At 40.0% G+C, this 22,350-nt stretch overlaps 1 protein-coding gene across 2 annotated transcripts in view; it reads right to left on the reverse strand.

Annotated features, from left to right (window-relative positions):
* Nucleotides 1–22,350, reverse strand: part of JAG2 (jagged canonical Notch ligand 2) — a 134,773-nt gene that overhangs the window by 39,630 nt on the left and 72,793 nt on the right. For both annotated transcript variants that reach the window (XM_089522708.1, XM_089522707.1), the window contains exons 3-7: nt 19,354–19,408; nt 11,422–11,676; nt 10,067–10,127; nt 740–870; nt 205–324 (exon numbers count right to left, since the gene is read on the reverse strand). In XM_089522708.1, the coding sequence (XP_089378834.1) occupies nt 205–324; nt 740–870; nt 10,067–10,127; nt 11,422–11,676; nt 19,354–19,408 (622 nt within the window). The remainder of the gene's footprint in view (nt 1–204; nt 325–739; nt 871–10,066; nt 10,128–11,421; nt 11,677–19,353; nt 19,409–22,350) is intronic.

A 22,350-nucleotide genomic window follows, 5' to 3' on the forward strand; every position in this document is an offset into this window, starting at 1 on the left:
TACTTATTGTTCACCTAAGAAAAGCCCCTTCTCTCTGGGTATTATTATAGATGTGGGGTTAAAGACGTCTTTAACAATTTAGATGCTAAGTTCCAGCTGTTCTATTCTTTTGGTTATGAGTCCCTATTTTGGGAGAAAGGTGGGCTATACATAAATAATAATAATAATAACAGGTTAGATAATACAAGCAATTGCTGTCAGTACCAATTTCGCAGTTCTTTCCAGAGTAACCGTCTTGGCAAGCACAGCTATATTCATCTGGTTCTGTATTCATACAGGTTCCACCATTCACGCATGGGTGATGATTTCCACAATAGTTTAAATCTAGAGAGAAAAGAGGGTTACAGTACTCATATGACACACAAAAGGAAAAGTAGATGGCTATCTGGTACCTCCCAAAGGAGTACAGGCAAGCACAACTCCTCTCTAGTTTTAACACACATGCCACCTGTACCTACATTTCCCCTGTGGTACATTTTGACTTTGCCATTAGTGATTTCTGCCAGCGTACAAAATATAAAGACAAAATAGGGACAATCTCACAGGAGTCAGCACATCAAACCCTCACAAGTGTAGCAGCTCTGAAACTCATCTGCTGCAATGAAGCAATCAGACAAGTGGCACCCGAGTTAGAAAACAGATGCCCTCTAGTAAGCACACTCTTTTATAAACAACAGTTATCAAGTTATCAGTTAGTAATGAGATATATTTATTTATTATTGTGAAGGAAGTTTGGTACCTTTGTTGCAGAGCAGGCCACCCCAGTTGGTTTCGCATTTGCACTCCCATGGGACGGTGCAAATCCCATGAGCACAGCCTGGATAGGGGACACACTTGTCACAGAAATCTCCCGTCCAACCATAACTACATCTAGACATAAGTGCATGTTAAATATTAGCAACATGATGCTTAATTATCTATAAAACACATATTCAGGGCATGACATTTATTATTTAAAGCAGGCTAGTTGTTCAGAATGTAACAGAATACTGAAGTGTTAACAGCATTTCCTGCTTTTAAAGTGTCACTATGTACTAGTCACACTCTACATAAGGATTAAGAAACAATGTGATGATTCCCAAGAGGATACTGACTTCTATTAATGGGCATATAAAGGAGAAACACAGTTCCATTCACTGGTCTGCAACAACACACACACACTTGGTTGTTTTTTAAAATAATTCTAATAGAGAAAATGTCCAGGTATGTACTATGGTGGTGGGAGAAAGCATGGGGCATTTGCTCTTCATTCTTTTAAAAGCTCAGATACAGTAAAAAAAACACAAAGCTCTTGCAAGTTTTAACCTGCAAATTTGCAGACAGCTATACTGCTTAATCCCATTTACTTCAATGGGATCTAAATGGGTTGTGTCACAATTGCTGTAATCCCAAGCATGCTTATCCACTAACAAATCCTACTGATTTCCATGAGGATTACTTCCACCTACATGCACAAAGAACTGCAGCAGCAATAATGTTCTTCAAGCTCACAGCAGCTACAGAAAATTAAAAGGATGATGTATGAAATAGTTTGTTCATTAACAGGCTGCTTTTATTATTTACCATTTGAAGGACACAATATTTCTGCCTACAAAGGACCCTTGTGTCCTTTGTGATGAATAGAAGCAGTCTGGCTTTTCCATGGTATGTGTGTTTGTATTTTCAAAACAGAGAACTGTTTTTTTTTTCTTTATTGCTTTTCCTGTTCCCAGCAAGCCTGAGGACCATGCAGGTGAAAATGGGATACCTGATGAGCCCAATTGGAAAGTCTGCCAGCCTTTTGGTATCCTTACATCTGAAGAAAACATGCAGACATGACTTTAAAACCAAATCCCCACTTCTCTTCCTTGCTTTTTGTAACTTCTTTTGAGAAAGACACATGGAGGCCCTAAAAGTTCACACACATTTTTGTGTCATTTTCACTGACCTAATCAAGTCACTACTAAAATATGGTAGCACAATAAAACTAGCCAATGTCTACTTAACTGTGACTTGTCACAGTTAAGTAGGCACTGGCTAGGTTTATTGTGCTACCCACAAAGAACAGGCTTATATTATAGCATTTCTTATAAACAGACAACTTTGGACACAGTCTCTAGAGCAGCAGCAACCTTTGGGAATACTTCTCTACCCATGTTTGCAATACATGGATGATACAGATTGAGAGACTATGACATGATATAGAAGAAGTAAGAAGCATATAGACTGAGGGCCATTGGGGTTGTGTGTCAATATTAACCCCTTGGCTAAGCCCAAATGTGGCTATATGGCTAACCCCCCTTGGTTAAGCCGAAAATGCCACTGCTATCTAAAGATGTTTATGCTACTTTCTTCTGGTCCCTGGTAGTTGATAGAACAAAAGTGGGAAAAGTGTCCACGGTCGTTTTTGTGATTCCCAGGCTTTCTCCAATTTTCTGCCCCAAATGCATTTTTTAAAAAAAGGGTGGTGGGGATGCAGAGGAGTGTGCAGCCTCCAGGTTCTGGGGAGGGGTGGCTATATGTCACCTTAGACTACCAAAATTGCCTATCCCAGTTCTGGAATAGATGTAGACAATGTTGTGGTTCTCCAAATGTTGCTGGACTACAACTCTAGTCAGTCCTAGCAAGCCTGTCCAATGGTGAAGCACAAGAGGAATAATAATTCATCAGGAATTGGAGGGCAAATCATACTCCTCTTCTCCTATGAGGAAAGTGTAGGGATGTGACCAGTCTACCACCTATCCATTTGGTGCCTTTATCACTTACTCTTCACAGAAAGAACATAATAGTTCACACTATCAAAAAAACCAACAGTGTTTAAAAGGACAGTATTTTAAACTGAGCAAAGTGTTTTACACACGAGGTTAATATGAACAAGGCCCTTAATACTGGTTCCTTAATTGATTCTTTAATATGTTTCTACCAAGTAACCTCTACCAGCTTGCAGAAGACAAATGGAACGCTAGAAACCACCTGGGGTAATTCAGGGAGGAATCGTTTGTGAACTACATTTCCATTTAAGATTCATAACCTGCTACGAAGATCTCATCCAGCACCACCATAAAGCTATTAAACAGTACAGTAAGTCACAGCAAAGTAAGTTTTCTTAGAAGTTCATTTCATCAGTTTTGTGTAGCTCTATGCAAACCTCTGTGCATAGAAGATCCTTGCTTGCAAACAGCTAAACTTCCAAAGAAAGAATTACGCAAATGTCTGTGGTTTCCAAAATTCTGTCTGATCCCTTCATCCAGCAGGTTGTAAAGATCTTGTACTACACTATCAACATGTTTCAAGGGACAGCAAGTTCATTTGGATAATTAAGAGTTTCCGTAAACAGGGGTTGCTAGGTGCTCACAAGACAAAAGCTCTTGCTGTATTAACACTATATGCATTTGGTTATCACACAGAGTAGTCAGTAGTGATTCTACAGTACTTTTCTTCATATCAGGCGGTAGTGGGGAAGCAGGAAAACAAACATATGTCTTAGGTGTAAATACTTTCTTGCTTGGGAGTAAGGCCCACCTTGGGGGTTACTTTTCAGACAGACATTTCTCGGACTCCACAACTGTCAACCTTTGAGAACAAACCAAGGGCTTTCCAAAGTGCAACTTGCCACAGATAGATGAAGGTGAAAAACAAGGTCAAGATTTTAATTGCTGTAGGTCAAATAACTCCAGGTTTGAAATGAAACAAAAAGGCACAGGGGTCAAAGGATAAGACAAAGTGATTTAAGAACCACAGCTTCTGCAATAAGGGCAGAAAAAGTAGAAAGTTTAGAAGGGCATGGTTTACTTGTATCTACTTGTTAGTATCTTTACAAATACTAACATACATGGTGGAACACCTCATCCTATTTCACCTCCTTCCTCCCCTCTAGCAAACTCGGTAAGGATAGCAGTTCCAAGATCAAAAAACTAGTGTCAGCCTTTTTAATATTGGATCTTGCCAGGACTTCTCTTTGAATTTAATTCCCCACCTTCTCCAAACATCATTACCCTATTGTGGGTGTATGTTTTAGGGATGTGCTTGCAGATTCCCATGTATGTAATAATAATAGTAATAATATATTTATATTTTCCCGCCTCTCCCTTCCGGATCGAGGCGGAGTTACAATCTGATAAAAACATACAATTATGATCAATAAAATCCATTAAAATACATCATCTCAACAATAACAATATCAGTTAAGACTAGTTTGTCATGATACAGGGGTTTTATAACAGTGGAATTACACAGAATCATCATTAAGGCTAAAGGATGGGTCCTAAACAGGGTCGATGGATAGGCCCGCTGGAAGACCTCCATCTTGACTGCCTTCTTAAAAGCGTTCAAGGTGATAATGAGACAGATCTCTTCCGGCAGGCTATTCCTTAATTTAGGGGCAGTGGTGGTAAAGGTTCTTTGGGAAGTCATAGACAATCTAGTCATTTATATTTCTAGTAGATTCTTCCTGGATGTTCTAAGAGTGTGGGGCGGATTATATAGGGAGATGCGTTCCCTCAAGTAACTTGGGCCTAAACCATATAGGGCTTGAAAGGTAATAACCAAAACCTTGTACTGTGCCCGGAAGCTAATCGGCAGCCAGTGAAGTGATTTAATACAGGTGTTATATGGTCAAACCTGGAAGTACCAGTAACCAATATGGCTGCCATATTTTGAACCAACTGAAGTTTCCGAACTTGGCACAAAGGTAGCCCCATGTAGAGCGCATTACAGAAATCAAGACAAGAGGTTACCAGTGCATGTATCACTGCTTCAAGGTCCGGTCCAAGTAAAGTCGCAACTGGCGTATCAACTGAAGTTGATAGCAAGCACTCCTAGCCGTCACATCTACCTGAGATGTCAACTGTAAGGATGAGTCCAGGAGTACTCCCAAGCTGTGAACTTCGTCGTTTAGGGGAAATATGATCCCATCCAGGACTGGTTGACAAATTTTCCTGCCCAGGCCAGGGGTTCCTATAGCTAGTCGCTAGGCTTTATTCACTGCATTCATATACTTCAGCTTTGTGGTACTGAAATACCACATGCCCCAAGACTTCTATGACACTACTTCCCGATCACAGCTGTGAGATGGAAAGTGGGGAAGTGATGGAAAGTGGAGTGGTAAACAGTGCCTTCAAAAATTCAGACTCTAACACTAATCACTAGCACTTTTGATGAAGCCAACATTTCTGCCCCAAATCACAGTAAAAAGAAAAATGGGCCATATATATATATATATATATATATATATACACACACACACACACACACACACACACACATATATACACACCCTATTCAGGAGCTCATTCCAGATGTCAGGGGCTCATGAGCAAGTGTCATCATATTTTTTGCACTTGTAGCCATGAACTGCTTAAGCTGCTGCAATCTGTAACGGATGGCTCTACTACCTACCATTTTGTTTTTCACAATGGGTTCACACAGTCTAGCTTGGGACTGCTGTGTTAAATTTAGGATGCTGGCCAATGGGCATCTGTTAGGGAATATCTGGGGGAGAAAACAGATAGGCCCAATCTAGAGAAGATACTGAGACCTATAGGTACTTGGAAAATTGGCAGAAAATTCTGGGTGATGCTGCTGACATTGAGCTTACTACAGGAAATCCGTTAGCTTCACAATGCATTACAGTACCAGCAAAAGACAGTATCCACCCAAAGGAACACAGTGTTTATAGGTCAAAAGGTTATGTACAGTCAACTATTCAGTCTTCACATTTACAAGGAAGGGTAAATTAAGATTTCCTGCCAAACAGGAAGTATGGTCATATCCAACATTAGGAAGTGCTGGGACAGCTTTAATTCTATTTCCATATTTGAAATGATTCAGAGATCCCTGCAGATCTCAAGAACTTACTGAAGGGAGAAAATATTCATGACACCCTTCTGGAAAGCTTACTTATTTGTCCCAGCTGAATGCAAAAAATGGATAGAAATAGTAGCAAATTTGAGATTACTAGGCTCAGCTTGTTGCTGAATAGAACTGTTCACTGAGTACTGCTGTATAAATTTGCAGCTGAATAGAGTTTATTCCGAACCGTATATTGAGAATTAAATGGCTAATGGTAAACTGATACTTTCCCCAACTAATTTATCATCATATGCTCTGCTTACAGTTATCTAGCTCACTTGTTCTATGAATTCAACTACACCACACCCCCAGGAGGGCTCACAGTATATATCAGTAAGGCACAAGAGGAACATCAGTTAGGCTAGAATGCATCCAATTTTTAAAGTCAGCTCCAGTCTTACTTTATGCTTAAGATGACAAGTTTTTAAAAAGGAATTGCTTGGGACATAACATGAAACACACTGAAAAGTTTTGGTCTGATTTTTAGTTTCCAGGTCTGCAATGACTATGTATCCCAACACTACTCTTTATGGAAACCTGTTATGGTGGAAAAGTTGTACTCCCCATCATCTCTGGTAGCAAGATGGTGCCTATGCAAGGCACTAAGACTCTTCATAAACCATTAGCAGGGTCCTCATGTAATGGATAATGATTACTCCGCTAATACCATACCAAAATAAAGACAGTTGGAATAAAACTGCCAATAAGCTGATATTCTAAAACAGATAATGTAACTAGACCTCACTTTACCATGACATGATAACTTTCCATATGCATTAAAAATACATTAATCAAAAGTAGGGAAGGGGAGAACAAAGAAATGTTACTGGAAAGCAGGCACAAATCTTTTGAGCTCAGTGTACAGAACAATCTTGGATCATGTAAGGCAACAAGTAGCTTTCTCGTTTTTGAACTAATTAAAAGAAGTACTGACTTTAAAAAAAATTCAATTGAAAGTAAAAAGTTAATTGTTTATGTTCTTCAGCTAGTAACATTCTCTGGAGAACAGAATGAAAGGATAACAACACTGGTAAGAGGAAAGTGTATGGACGAACCAATACTGTAATATACCATAAAGTCATAACCTGGGGCTCCTCCACAATATACTATTCTGAGCAAACAGAAAGGCAGTAACTAACACCCACACAGTACTGCAATTATGCACATACAGGATCCTAACCAAGTATTGTATTTGACCATTACTTGAGGGACCGCATCTCCCCATATAATCCGCCCCGCACACTCAGAACATCCAGGAAGAATCTTATGGAAATTCCACCTTCCAAATATGTTTCTACATCCCAGATGGCCTTTTCAGTGATGGCCCTGCGAATCTGGAATAGCCTTCCCGAGGAGCTCCGTTTGACAACCCCCCCAGAAACATTTTTAAAAAGGCTTAAAACCTTCCTTTTTTGTTAAGCCTTCCCCCCTGATAAATGAAGTTGTGTATGCTGATGCCATTGATTCCCTGCCTTACCTTGCTGTATGACTGTGTTTTAAATTTTGTATAATTGGGTTTTTATCTAGAGATGTTTTGTAACGGTTTTTTATGGTGTAATGGTTTTCTATGGCTGTAAACCGCTTTGATCTTTGGAAAAGCGGTATACAAATAAATGTATTATTATTATTATTATTATTATTATTATTATTATTATATACCATACTACCTGAGTACACGCTTACAGCCCTTCAAAAACTCAAGAGACTTTCTTGTCTGCACAATGAATTTTTAACAGTTCATAACATTTTAATTTTCTGCACAATATTCCTTTAGGGTTTTTTTTTACGAGCTCTGATTAAGCAAGATTCTTTAAATAACATCCTCATTCTAAAAGCAGCACAAGCTACACTGAAATTCTGCTCAGAACATTTCAGAGGCAGGAAGAACCTAATTTATTTCTCAAGAGGAGGAAGATGCACTTAAGCCTAAAAAATAAGAACCTTAAAAGGATCAATAGGATGTAAAGCTCAATGAGAACAATTCAAATAAAACAAGAACATGCCAAACTATTAGTGAGCTGCCCATCATGCAAGGGCACAGATCATTATTATGTCTCCATGTGTCTAAAATGGTGTTAGCAGTTTAAAAAAACCAACATGACCAGCCTGATAAAAGAAAGACTTTGCATGCATACTTCCACTGGAAATTTTAAACAATACATTTAAGGCAGGGAAGGAACAGTGGGGGGATGAGGATATATTACCTAAATGGCAGAAGCAACCTGAATAGGTGAGAGGGGAAACACGCAGTAAAGAAAACAGAACAGAACACTTATTCAGTTTTAGTAATATAAAAAGAATACTGCTGGGGAAAGACCATTTCTCAGCAGTAGCACAGAACCAGGGACAGTTTCTTTTCTGGACTGCAACTGCCAGGAGTCATGCTGACTGGGGGATTATGGAACTTGTAGTCCAAAAAAAAAAAAAAAAAAAGAACTCAACATTCCTAAGTAAGACTCCCTACAAGAAACCATGGAGATATCCTATCAGGCATAGTCCCTGGGCAATCCTGACCTAGAGGGTCTGACAGTCTGACTCTTTATACAAGGAAACTTTCTATGCTCCAGGATAACTGCTAAAACCACTTGGGATGAGTTTTCAAATCACTATTATGAACCATGAAGCAAAGTAGGCAATTTTATGTTAGAAACTCAAATGGCCTCATGCTATTACACTGAATGAATAGCTCAATGATAAATAATATTTTAAGACAGAACATCTCTCTTTGTCTTGATAGGTGTGCATTTTTGGTACAATTTCAAACTGTTTTGCAATTGAGAGCGGACAGCCTTTATAATCAGGAAATGGCTGTTATCCAAAGCACATGCAATTACCTGGAAGGAAGCCCTACTGAAAACAATGGGACTTCAGATTAACTGTGTTTGGTTAAAACGATATCTGGGTGTTTGACACTGGCAATAGTGCTATGATCACAACACTGAAAAAATGCCTAATGTATCAAGAATTCTGGAACTCTGTCTCCTGTGTCACTCCTTAAAAAGTGATCTTTCAAATGCATCACACTAGCATTGATAGAAATAAATACAAAATAAAACCAGAACAGCTAGTACAGTCTCTCTCATGCTGCTCATTATCACTACTCAATTTACAGACTCAGAATCAGTTTAGGCGTCTCAGCCTTCACATATCTGATTATTTAAATGGTAGTATCCGGGAGTATGCAATCTCATTATCTTCCCTGAAAACGTTATGGACAGGAAATTCCTCTGAGCTAAACTTTTAGCTAGTTGCAGACCCTTCACTCTTTAGGAGGTCATGAGGGATTATATAAAGTCAGGAAACACATGTGATTTGTTTAATGCCAGACGGAGAGCACACTGCATTATACAAAGATGCTCATTAATAAAAGTAGGCAATGGTTTTAATGAAACTGACAATCTTTCTACACAGCTTGTCAAACAAGTAATTTTTATTACTCTCTGTAATTTGGAACTGTATGTGGCCTACAACACTTTCCCCACCCCTAAGATATATGACTGTAGAGAAAGACAACACAATTTGTTACATAAAGGAAAAAAAATGCAGTGTGGACCTAGTAATAGGAAGGGAAAAGTTATATAGAAAGAAGCTGGCTTGATATATAGAGAGTGAGAATGTATCTGTAAGCTGCTTTAAGCACTCTATGCAAGCAGAAGATCTACGATACACAGTACAGTAGTTGTTTTGTAGAATCATTGCAACTTTTAACATGGAGAAGTTTCAATTCCATTCCACAGGCATGTATGTCATCTTCTTCTCCTAGAGTTCCCTGCAATACATAGGCCTTGTCACCACAACCACCTGGCTCATCATGACAGCTATTTTGTCTGATAGCACTATTCAATGTTATTTGTTTTCATAAAGGTATTCCAATTTACCTTTTTTTTTAAAAAAAAAGTGTGGGACTGATCAGAAAGCCACTTTATATACCACAGATTAATCTGATTATAATAAAAACAGACTTTGTCCTACTATGAAGAATTGGGTATTTAATGAATAATATATTAAAGCACTTGCGTGCTCAGACCAACCCATTTGGAAATACTGGGTCATACAAAACAACAACAAAAAACAGGTTTTCGGAACATAAAATATATAGACCTCCAAAGGGCAATTCAGTATATCAAATCCAGAAAACCTCTTTCACCATCACATCTTTCCCACAATACATATCAACCTTAATGAAACATAGTATTTCAGAAATCACACACAAACCCACAAATCTACATATACTTACTTGCATTCCCCAGGTACAGTACAGCCTCCATGGACTAAATTACATCCTTGTCTACACACCGCTAGAAACAGAAAGAGCATTAAACATAAGTTAGTACCAGCGCTTTAGAAAGAGCTGATCCTGCAACTAAAAAGTCGTATCATTAACTGAATTTTCTGCTTGAAATATACTTTCAATGACATATACTCAATGTATTTTATGTTACATCTCAGTAGTATTAAATTGTAATATCTGGACCATCATTTTCTGAATATAAAAGGCAGACAAATTATTTCTTGTGGCAGGAAAATTCTACTGCACAGAAGACTAAGGACACAGAGGAATGGGAGGCTCAGTCACTTGTACTTTCTATTCTTCCTTTAAATTGGAAAATTTAAAGTTGTTCTCATTAAGTTCAAATGAATTGTAATATCTCAGACTGAAAGTGTTATGGTAGTCTAGGGGCAAAACACCCCCCTCTTTTGTGCTGGTTTGGGGGTGGCATCAGAGCCACCTGCTCTGATGCCCCCCAAGCTGGCATCATGCCACCCGCCTGTCAGCTTTGTGCTGCAAAGCTGAGAAAGCCGGGTTGGGGGTGTGGTGTGTGGTTGCTGTGGTCCCAACCCAGTGTTCAAAGGGGAGGCATCAAGCTGCCCCTTCAGGGTCATCTGTTTCGGCCCTAATTTTTTGGAAAGATGTAGATTTTTTCTAAAATGAAGTACTCTGGAGATGTACAATGTAGTCCGTCTTTGTAATTTTTCTGAAAAAAAGGGTTTGAGGAAAAAAGACAAGGACTCATCTAGAAAAGTGCACTAAATGAATGGATCCCCCTACTAAGGAATACTTTATTCAGACTTGAATGAGGGCAGAACACATATGTACAAGTCCCAAAAACCATGTAGAGTTTAAATCATTGTATTTTAACAGGCTTTTGAAGCACTCTTTAAATACATGTCAAGTATACAAATCTCAACTAATTCCATCTGTTCATTAATTTGCATGTTCAACTTATCAAGTCTAAAGCTGAAGTACACTGGAAGGAGAAAAACTTTCAGTTCATTCCTGCTTCTATCAGCGTAACTGAAAAACTTCAGGTGGTAGGATATCAAAGTAAGCTTGATTGCTTATTTTGTAAGCTTTGCTTGTTTTGTGAAACACTTGTTTTGCATATAGAAGATCCAGGCTCAGACCTTAGCATCTTCAGTCACTGGATCTTAAGTATAAGGTCTAGTAAAGACTCAAAGGTTGTTAAAGAAGTCAATAGTAGGATATGCGTTATCAGTTGCATGACTTAGAAAACAGTACATTCGATAGAAAACCCTAGAAGTTTGATTCAAACACTAGATCCCAGTTTCAATGTACAAGAAATATGGTACCTTGTTTACATTCTTCACCCATCCAGCCTTCCATACATGCTTTATTTCCATTTTGGTCACACGTATAGTGGCCCACAAAGTCATCACGGGGGCCACAGAATTTATTGCACTGTGGGCCATAGTAATTCTCATCACATTTCACTCTTATTTGTGCTTCAAAATGAGCAATGTGACCATTCAACTGCAGCGCCTTCCATCGATCCTCTGGATTGATCATACTAGCATACTGCACTCTGTCAATTAATAGTTCATCATCTAAAAGTAAAGAGAGAAAACTAGAGAGTTAAAGTAAGAATATCCATTTCCATACCAAATAGCTCTTATAACAGTATGGTCATCATAACATAACTTGTGCCCAGATCCTGGAATGTGTTGTGCCAGAAACCCCTACTGTTTGAATGAAGTCACTTCACCAATAACTAAGTCAGAGATCAACAATCATAATCCTGAAGTTGAAGGCTTTCATGGCCGGCATCCTTAGTTGTTTTTTTTTTTTTTTTTTTTTGGGGGGGGGGGGGTCAGGCTATGTGGCCATGTTCTAGAAGAGTTTCTTCCTGACGTTTCACCAGCATCTGTGGCTGGCATCTTCAGAGAATGATTGGCTGGAAGGGAGTTGGGTATATATATTGTGTGACCTGGAAAGGAAGGAGTGATTTGCATGTGGATTGTTCTGTTGCCAATGGCAGGCCTCAGGGTGAGATGGTCTGCAAAAGAGGATTAGTGTCTGCTTGATTAGTCCTCATTGTCTGCTGGGAAACCCCTGACCCTGGGAGATTTCTCATTTGCATTTGTCGAGTCTTCAACTTGATATTTTTTAGGACTGGTAGCCAAACCTTGTTTACTTTAAGGGTTTCCTCTTTCCTGTTGAAATTGTCCAGGTGTTTGTGGATTTCAATGGCGTCCCTGTGCATCCAGACATGGTAGTTGTTGGCATGGTCCAGAATTTCAGTGTTTTTTTAACAATATTTTATGTCCAGGATGGTTTATAACATGTTCTGCTACTGCTGATTTTTCTGGCTGACCCAGAATCTTGTGTTCCTGGATTCTTGTTTGCACACTGCATTTGGTTGTTTCCCAGCAGACAATGAGCACTAATCAAGCAGACACTAATCCTCTTCTGCAGACCCTCCTACCCTAAGGCCTGCCATTAGCAACAGAATGATACACCTGCAAATCACTCATGCTTTCCATGGCCACACAATATATATACCCAACTCCTTTCCGGGCAATCATTCTCTGAAGATGCCAACCACAGATGCTGGCGAAACGTCAGGAAGAAACTCTTCTAGAACGTGGCCACATAGCCCGAAATACCCATAAAAAACAATTCATAATTCTGCTAGGTTGCTACTGCAAAACCATTGTGTTACAGATGAGAAAACACTTCCTGCTGCCAAGCTAAATGCACCACCATTTACCTGAAAAGGCCAGCATGATTAAAAAAAAATGTCAAAAGCAGTACTCTCTATAAAAAAAAAAACCCTTCAAAACAAATGAACAGGGCCCTGAGAGTCTCAAATTCAAAAAAGGGGCTGTGCCTATTAACAGCTTAAGAAACTATTTACATATTTTCTCATTGTGTGAATGAATGCCACCTTCAGTAAGAATAATAATGAAGTAAGAATAATGACACCACTTCAGTAAGAATAATGACACCACAAAGTTTACTTATTAATGGTATGCACAAACTTTTGTTGTCTATACTTACTATGGCAACTCAAACATTAAAAATTAAGCCTTCTGCAAAAAGCAGTAACTGTTTTCTAGATGGGTCTCTCTCTTTTTATATTATTCCCATACCACTACACAGTGTGCATTAGTGAGCTTGAGAACCAAACCAGACACAATGTCATTCATAACTATAGTCTCCTCCATGCTTGATATTTATAATAAATATCTAGCAGGGGGTAGATAGGGACTATGAATTGGGCACTTAACTCTTTGCCCCAGCCTCACTCCCAATCAGGGCTGCCCATGTTTGTCTGTAATGGAAGGAAAGGTCCCACTGGCAGTAACAAAACCATTTTGCCCACTGCAACTAACAGACCCCATCTCCCTTATACAAATCAAGACTGCAGTATAGGTTGAAGACCCTCTTTCCCACCTTATCCTCTCCTTCCCAGCTATTCAGTTGTTATTTTTTTTTTAAAAAAAAAACTGAAACACAAAGGCTGAAAACATTAATAAGGTTTTGTCTGTGTTTGATGTTTACTTACATTAAGGGCAGACAGTGAAGACTTGAGGAAGCTAGTCCATTCTTGGGAGGCGGTTTCCCAGCCCACCCACTTAAAAATGCACAGTTATGTCATGCTACACTGAATTCAAATTTCATCTCAAGCTATTTTAGATTTTTGGGTGAAGAGAGGGGAGCAAGTATCTCTTCCATACTCAAGAAGAGGCACACTGCCCTCTACAAAAGGGCAGCCTGAAACTGTGTTGTCAACTAGGAGGCTTTAGCTAGTTTGAACAGGGTCAGACAGAAGAGAGTCCAGTGATCAGCAAAGCAAAGGCATGGGGCAGCACTACAAATTCAGTCATACCAAAACTAAGAAATGACTGAGCTGTGAGCTGTTTTTAAAGGGTGTGTGTGTGTCCTACCAAGGTTCCACTACTCTTCTCCAAACTACAAGACTGCCATATGCCCTAGTACAGAAGGGTTAATTCCAGTGTGACCTTCTCTTGTTGCACTGGCACTTTGCCCTTCAACCCACCCAGCACCTGTGCAAGCAGAGAAGGAAAGCTAGAATTAGCCCTTTGTATTCAAGTTTAAAAAGTATCCCTTCTATTTAGCAGATTACTTACCAGAGAAGTGTTTTCCCCAAATCACCCTAAAAACAGTTCCTCAAAGCATAACATTGCTCCCTTTACTAATATATGAATCTGTGGGCCATATCAGCCTTCTCTGCTAATAATCTGAGTCTGAATCAGAAGAACTCTAACAGTAAGTTTGCCTTCCATCATTCTCTCTAGCTTGCCCTTGGAAGCAACTCCACCACCACCACTGGGAGATTTGAATTTTGTATGCAAACAAAGCATCAGGATCCTTAAGAACATGGAAACTGCACTAGGAAATTTTAGTGCTTTCAAAGAAACAACTACCTCACTTCACTTCATCCATAACATATTAAGAATGCTGTTGTTTAATGGTCAATTTAAAATTCTAAAATGGCCAACAGTTAATCGTACATTCTGTATTCCAAGAAACGAAACAAGGCTCGACACAAACCATTGGAATATGAACCAAGATGAAATTAAATAATTCCCTCCTGGAGTTGGATTTGTTTCATAGTGAAAGTGGAAGCTTTCTGTGACCTTTGATCTCCCGCAAACAAATGAGAAGGAAAGGGAACAGATGAGAATGTGAGCTCACCGCTCATTCATGTAGCAGGAAACCATCCATTACAACAACACATAAAAGGAGTCAATGAACCAAACTGCCATTTAGTAAACCAAAGTCAATTTAGATTTTATATGTATCACTGAAGGTATAGAATCCAATCAACAAATCCTACTTTACATAAAATCTTTGACAACTGAACAGGTGATGCAACTGTTGGAAGCACTTCAAGAAGCAAAACTGGCTTCAGTTCAAAGGTTCCATCTTACACAAACTGGTAAAGTGGTGCCCACAGAAAACGAAGCTTGCTGGAAACAAACTGGGGTGAAACAAGATAATTCCAGGTGGTAGTACAAAGGTCAAGTACTCTGGTGTGTGTTACAGTCCTATTCATGCATATTAATGATCTGTGGACTAAACAGCTTTCCATCTGTTGCCAGTGCCCACCTAGTCCCTACCAATGATGAGGGAGAAGGGCTCCTATTTCACCCATGAAAGGCTCCTACTGATCTGCAGGGCGGACATTGAAGCAGCTGCTTGACTGCCAGAAAGGATGCTGAAACTAGACATGAAGAGGCAAACATCGAGCCTTTGGAGGCTTTACATTAGTGTAGCACAAGGAGACATTGAACATCTTCTTATGCAACAGTTTTGCCAAGCTATGCAAGGGCTGCTAGACAATGGATGGGTACAGTTTCATCCCCTGCACACCCCAAGTGGTTATTAGCATGTCATGGGGCTGTGCCAAGAAAGCCCCCTCCCTCACTGGTTCACTATCTTCACTGGCTAGCTGCCTTCCCTTCCTCTTTAGCAGTTCCAGGCTCCAAGCAAATAGGTTGACAGAACTTTATATTCCACCAGCTTCCAACAGGATCTCGGCATGAGTTCCCAACCCTTGCGAGTGAACTGTAAAGATTTTATAGGGAAACGGTCCTGATAGACACTTAGAGCTACTGATTCCCTGTTCTCAGCAAATATCCGCCCACCTCTGTTGGGCTCTAAATATGGAACATATTCAGCTGGGGGAGAGGTGGAGGGAAGAATCAGCAAGTGAAAGACAGCTTTGAAGAGGCTTTGCCAGTTTATTTAAACCTCAGAAAGTTTGTTAAAAAGGAGGCTTGATCCAAAGCAGTATATTTAATTTCCTATGCCACTTTCTGGTAGAGTGCTTCGGAAGGACATCCTGCCTTGAAAAATGCTTTCCCTGTCCTACACATGGTCTGGTAAGGGAAAATGGACTGTTTCTTCTCTTTCTCCACTATGCATCCCAGACTTATATTGACACCTAACTATGGGATGGCAGGCAGGAGCCATCCCCTCAGTCCCCTTTCTTACCCTGCATCATAGTGGTCAATATTCAATCCCTCCTGTACACTGAATCTCTGAAGCTCATATCCAGAAACTGCACATGAAAGCTTTGACAAATGAAAGATTTGGTACAGTAGAGAACTAGGGAATTTCAAATTACTGTATTTTGCCTTGGCCATTTTCACTACACTTCCACAGTGTTTTTAAGACCTCAGTCCAGTCTGTACATCCCAGGCAAGCAACACTGCTTGTTTGCAATAACATGCAATTTGGTCCACACAATTTCTACTAAAAAGAAAAAGAAAAAAGAGCCAGTTCTGATATAGCCATAGTTCTCTTTATTATTTTGCTTATGTGGATCTTTGATCTTAGAAAGCAACTGTTGCAAATATTGAAATGTTTGCCGGGGGGGGGGGGGGGGGCTGGAAGTAAAAGAAAGTTTTCAGAAGATGGGTATATTTAGCTTGCAGAAAAAATAATTAGGAAGTGTCATAACAACCACTGTATCATATAGGTGGGCGATCACCTAGATCAGGCTGGTCATGCATCCTTCCAAATGTTTTGAAGTACAAGTTCCTAGATTTCTCACCACTGACTATGTTTTTATGGCTGTTGCAGTCCCACCTCTGACTTTAATGGAGCAAATTTGTTTTGTGTTGCTCCACATGGTAGGAAGCCATGAATTCAAGTTACAAGAAAGTGGACTTCAGGCAAAGAAGTCCTTTCAGTAAAAATAAATTTCTGAAAATATGAGCTGTTTCAAAATGGAACAGAGTGCTACAGAAGGTGGTGAGCTCTCTAACCATAGGCTGGAGATATATGCATTAGGTTAGCTGTAGAAAGGGATTTCTTTCATCACCAGGGCACTGAATGAGATGAGTATTTGAAGGGGCGTCACACTGAGGATGAACAATGGATGCAAGCTACAGGAAAAGATATTCCAGCTCATCATTAGTAGGAACTTCCTGACAGTAAGAGCTGTTCAGTGGAACACACTCCCTTGAAGAGTGGTGGAGTCTCCTTCTTTGGAGGTCTTTAAACAGAGGCTGGATGGCCATCTGTCAGGGGTGCTTTGATTGTGAATTCCTGCATAGCAGGGAGTTAGACTGGATAGCCCTTGAGTCTCTTCTGACTCTATGATTGTACGTATGTATGTATGACTTGTGAGATCATCTTCAATTCTATAATTCTAGGCTATTTATTCATACCCTAGAATAGTTATGCAGATTCAAGCACACGAGGCTCCAATCATTTACCTGGACAAGAAAGATGGACATTACATTAAATCCAAGGGTACACCTATCTATACAGCCTTATTTTCAACTCAATTCACAATGCTATCCACAAACACAGATATATTTATTAGTGCGAACATTTGTGTTATTCACTACAGTAACCCTGATATAAAGTAAGACTACATACCTCAAGAGCTACATTCTTCATTTTCTGTAGAAAGCTGTACTCAGTTTTAGTATAAGCCAAAATCAGTATAACACCAACATTTAGTATAAGTCAAATAAATTGTTGATTCTCTAAACACACACCAGTCAGTTCAGGACACATGACATTTATACTGTACAATTACCAAGACATGCGTCATATCGCCTATTATAGAAATGAATCAAAAAGCTGATGGTGCAAACTCCTGTTCATGTCCTTCTCATGATATAAGAGAACTATACCTGAGAAGAGACATGGGTTTGAGTTGAAGACCAACCAAGCAGGACTTGAAGAACTTAGTAAATCAGGTTGTTGTTATTCCTGCTGTTAACTGCAGTCAAGTCGACTTTGACTTATGGTGATCCTATGAATAAGAGACCTCCAAGTCACTGTGTTATCAGCAGCCCTGCTTGAGTCATGCAAGCTCAGGGCTGTGGCTTCCTTGATTGAGTCTATTCACATGCAATGTGGTCTTCTTCTTTCCCTACTGCTTTCTACCTTAACACCATTGTCTTTTCAATCAGGTTAGCAGCTCCTAAAACCACATCAGTTATTTTTAGTACATTCAGATAAATACATAACTAGAGCAGAGTCAAGACCAGCTTAACCTAAAGCTAAAACAATCTTCCACAGTTGCTTCATATTCAGGGAAAGCTCTACCATGACACCAGAAGACAGCTGCCTCAAGTGGCAGATCTCTGGGCACCTTCTGAGGGCACAACTGCTCCTGAAATCTTAATCCCTGGAAAAAATGTGGATACAGATTTGCCATACCAGGTGCCAAAATGTTCTAAGCAATCATCATTTGACAAAAGAAAGTTACTATTTAAGAAAAAGAACTGCATACAGATTTCCATTTTCTGGGATTTAGGGACACTGCTAGAGCTGATTTCAGGAATGATATATTGTTCTGCACACTTAGAGTCCCAACATCCCTCAAGAACGTATTTAATTAATAATGTCAGTGTGAAATGAGCAGTACACCAAAGATTTAGCTGTAATGATAACCATAAACAAAGCAGCTCTAACAAAACTGCCACAAATTACTAAACTTAATTTAGTAATGAATCTTTAGTTTAGTAATTTAGCAATGTATGCATGTTTCAGAATCCACATCTATTTCTCCACACATCCACAGGATGCACAGAATCAGACAGAGGATGTTAAGTAGGTAAGAACTTATGTTCACTGGTTCTTACTTTCTAGCCAACAAAAAGCTTGGAAAAGCTACCTTTTTTAAAACAACTCCCCAAATCTCCAAGCCAGCACGGCCACAAAAGATTTTAGAATTGTGGTCAACATTTCTCCAAGTTCTAAGACCAACAACATTCCCGACATATCTTTAAATGTAAAGAGGGGTGCCATGTAACTAAAATAACTTCTAAAAAAATATTCATCTCATCTGCCAAGTTGGGATGGCCAAAAGCATTAAATAACCCCATTTAAATTAAATTGGAAGTACAGTGGTGCCCCGGGTTACGAAATTAATTCGTTCCGCTGTCAATTTCGTAACCCGAAAGGCTTTCGCAAGCCGAATTCCCATAGGCGCTAATGGGGAAAAGCCGCGATTCCGTGTGAAATCGCGCCGAAAAGCACCAAAAGTTTTTTCGTAACCCGAAAAAACTTTCGTAACCCGGAACAATGTTTTCCAATGGGATTTTTTCGTATCCCGAAAATTTCGTAACCTGGGTATTTCGTATCCCGAGGTACCACTGTATTTGGATGCATCCATAAGGTCATAAAATTTCAAATACGTCCTAAAAGGTAATCTCGGTATATTCAAAAAAGAATACAAATTTACTGGATTTCAGTTTCACAATGCACAAATTCTTACAGGGCATACTCACCAGCTTTTGTTTCATTATCCCAATCCCAGGCTTCTATTATTAACGTGAATGCTCTCTGAAACAAAACATACAAAACAATTACTGGAGATACAAAAAAGTCCTTATTCAAAAAGTCATATGAATCTGATTAGCCAGAAATATTATTTCCTCTAACATATGACAATTTGCTTCTTCCAGGTTCATGTAATTTGTGCCCCCCCCCCCCAATCCTTCCTCCTCCAAAAAATCCCAGCAAAGAATGTTTACAAGTATGAAATAGGGGATATGTTAGTACTGAAGGTCGTGTTAACTGTCCAATTTTACTGTATTTACTACCTCTTAAAATTAATCACTACTGATGAAAATGACTGTAGCAAGGAAAACCATTTGATGTTACATTCCATAATAATAATAATAATAATAATAATAATAATAATAATAATAATGATGTCGCCCAATCACTGGGAATCCAGGCAACTTACAACAGAGGGGATAATACAAAGTAATAACAATAAACATGAAGTAAAAAAACACAGTTGTAATGTAACAGTATATTAAACAATAACAATAAAATAAGATAACAATTAACAATAGTAGTAATACAAAAACAAATATATAGCAAATCAACAGCAGAAAAAAATTAACAAAGCAAATACATAGCAATTAACAAAGCAATTAACAGTTGCTAGGATCCCAAGAAATATTTTTTTTATTTGGGAAGAATCCTAATGTGAGGTGAAGTGTTTGGTTAAACACTGGAAAAAGAGAAGGACAGGTTGCTTACCTGTAGTTCTTCGAGTGGTCATCTGCAAAACCACACAAAGGGGTTATTCTGCGCCTGTGCCAGTGTTGGTTATCACCTTTAAAGCCCTAAATGGCTTGGGCCCAAGCTACTTGAGGGAATGCCTCTCCCTACACAATCCACCCCGCACTCTCAGAACATCTGGAGGAAGTCACTAGACTACGTAAAAACCAGGCTAGTGACTACCTCCCACAGAGCATTTTCTGCCTTGGCCCCCAAGTTGTGGAATGATTTGCCAGAAGAGTCTTATTACCACTCTGGATGCTTTCAAGAAAGTGCTGAAGATGGATCTCTTCCGGCGAGCCTACCCACCAAACCTGCTGTAAAACATCTCACCTCTGTTAGTATTGTATGTTTTTATGGAGAGTCGACTAACTGTATTGTATGGATAGTAATGTATATTTTTATGCTGTGTAGCTAATATGTTTTTATTGCTGAAATATGCTGATTGCTGTAATCCCGCCTCGATCCGCAGGGAAAGGCAGGAAATAGAAATAAAATTTATTATTATTATTATTATTATTATTATTTCCAGATCCTACTGGAATCGCTAGGGAAGACTTTTTGGCGGTAGCTCCGCCCACCCTCTTTATAGGAAGGGCGTCTTCCTGCCCCTTCTCAGTTCCAAAAGGTCCGCCGTAAGAGCAGACAAAGAAGAGAGAAGGACATGACAGAGGAGAGGATGGGTAGGATTTGTGTGGATTCGCAGATGACCACTCAAAGAACTACAGTTACAGGTAAGCAACATGTCCTTCTTCGTGGTCTCTGCGAGGCACACAATGGGTTAGACTGGCAAGCTTAGTCCTCTGTGGAGGAGGGAGTGTCCTGGTAATAAATAAATTATTAAACCAGAAAAACAGTGTGATGAACAGGTTGCTCACCTGTAACTGTGTTTCTTCGAGTGGTCATCTGCGAATTCACACAAATGGGTTTATTCTGCGCCTGCGCAGCAATCCTCGGAAACTTCTAGAATCTCCAGGCAGAAAGCGATGTATCTTTCTGCAACTTTTTGGCGGTAGCCCCGCCCACCCATATATAAGGCCCCTGGTGGCCTGCTCCTCTTCAGTTCCGAATGAGCCGCAAACAGCGCGGCAACAAGCATTGTCAAATGAACAGACACTGAGGGGATGGATGGGCGGGTTTGTGTGAATTCGCAGATGACCACTCGAAGAAACACAGTTACAGGTGAGCAACCTGTTCTTCTTCTTCGTGGTCTCTGCAAATCACACAAATGGGTTTAGACTAGCGAGCTGTAGTCAGTGGAGGAGGGAGTGTCAAACATAATCAATGAAATCAACAATCAGTAAACAGTGTAACCCAGCACCTTGTATCTATTAACAATGCCGTGGGTTCAGTGAATGGCAGAAAGTAACACTGCCCTCCCAAAGCCTGCGTCTTGTCTGGCCCTGGCGTCCAGCCTTAACGTCTGAAGAATGTCAAAGGCTGGGACCAGACAGCAGCCTTGTACACATCCTCAAGGGGGAATCACCCATCAAGAAGGCTGAGGATGCGGCTACCGCCCTAGTTGCATGGGCTCTAACCCGACCTGGCAAGGGCTTCCCAGCCAGTTCGTAGCAGAGGCAGATGGTGTCGCCGACCCATTTGAAGAACCTCTGCGGTGAAACCGGCAGCCCTTTTTTGGCTTCGGAGTAGCAAACAAGAGTTTCCCCGAGCGTCTGTAAGCAGATGTTCTGCCCAGGTAGGACGCAGCGCTCTCTGGACATCCAGGACATGAAACTGACGTTCAGAGTCTGTGGTCGGATTAGGAGCCAGAGTCGGCAAAACAATGTCCTGATTGATGTGAAAGGCAGACAACACTCTAGGTAAGAGGGGGATGTCTGTACGGAGAACAACCCTGCCCTTGTGAAATGGAGAAAGGGTTGATCCACCCTGAGGGGACACAGTTCACCAGCCCGGCAGGCAGATGTGATGGCTACTAGGAAAGCTGCCTTCAAAGTAGGGAGTCTCAGATCCGTAGTAGCTAAGGGTTGAAAGGGTTTAGACACCAGATGCGCCAGGACGGCGTCTAGTCTCCACTGTGGAGGAGGAACCGCAGCCGGTGGATGCAGGTTATTGAATCCTTTAAGAACCTTTCTATGTGAGGGTCTCTAAGCAAAGGGGCTTTGTTCTTAAACAAATAGTGAGAGGAGATGGCAGACAGGTAACACTTTATAAAACTTAAAGAGAAACCTGTTCCAGTCAGTGTCATCAGAAGT

Source organism: Sceloporus occidentalis, unplaced genomic scaffold, assembly GCF_023333645.1.
Source record: "Sceloporus occidentalis isolate IW3139 unplaced genomic scaffold, rSceOcc1.0.p SCAF_4, whole genome shotgun sequence".
Classification (NCBI taxonomy): Eukaryota; Metazoa; Chordata; class Lepidosauria; order Squamata; family Phrynosomatidae; genus Sceloporus; species Sceloporus occidentalis.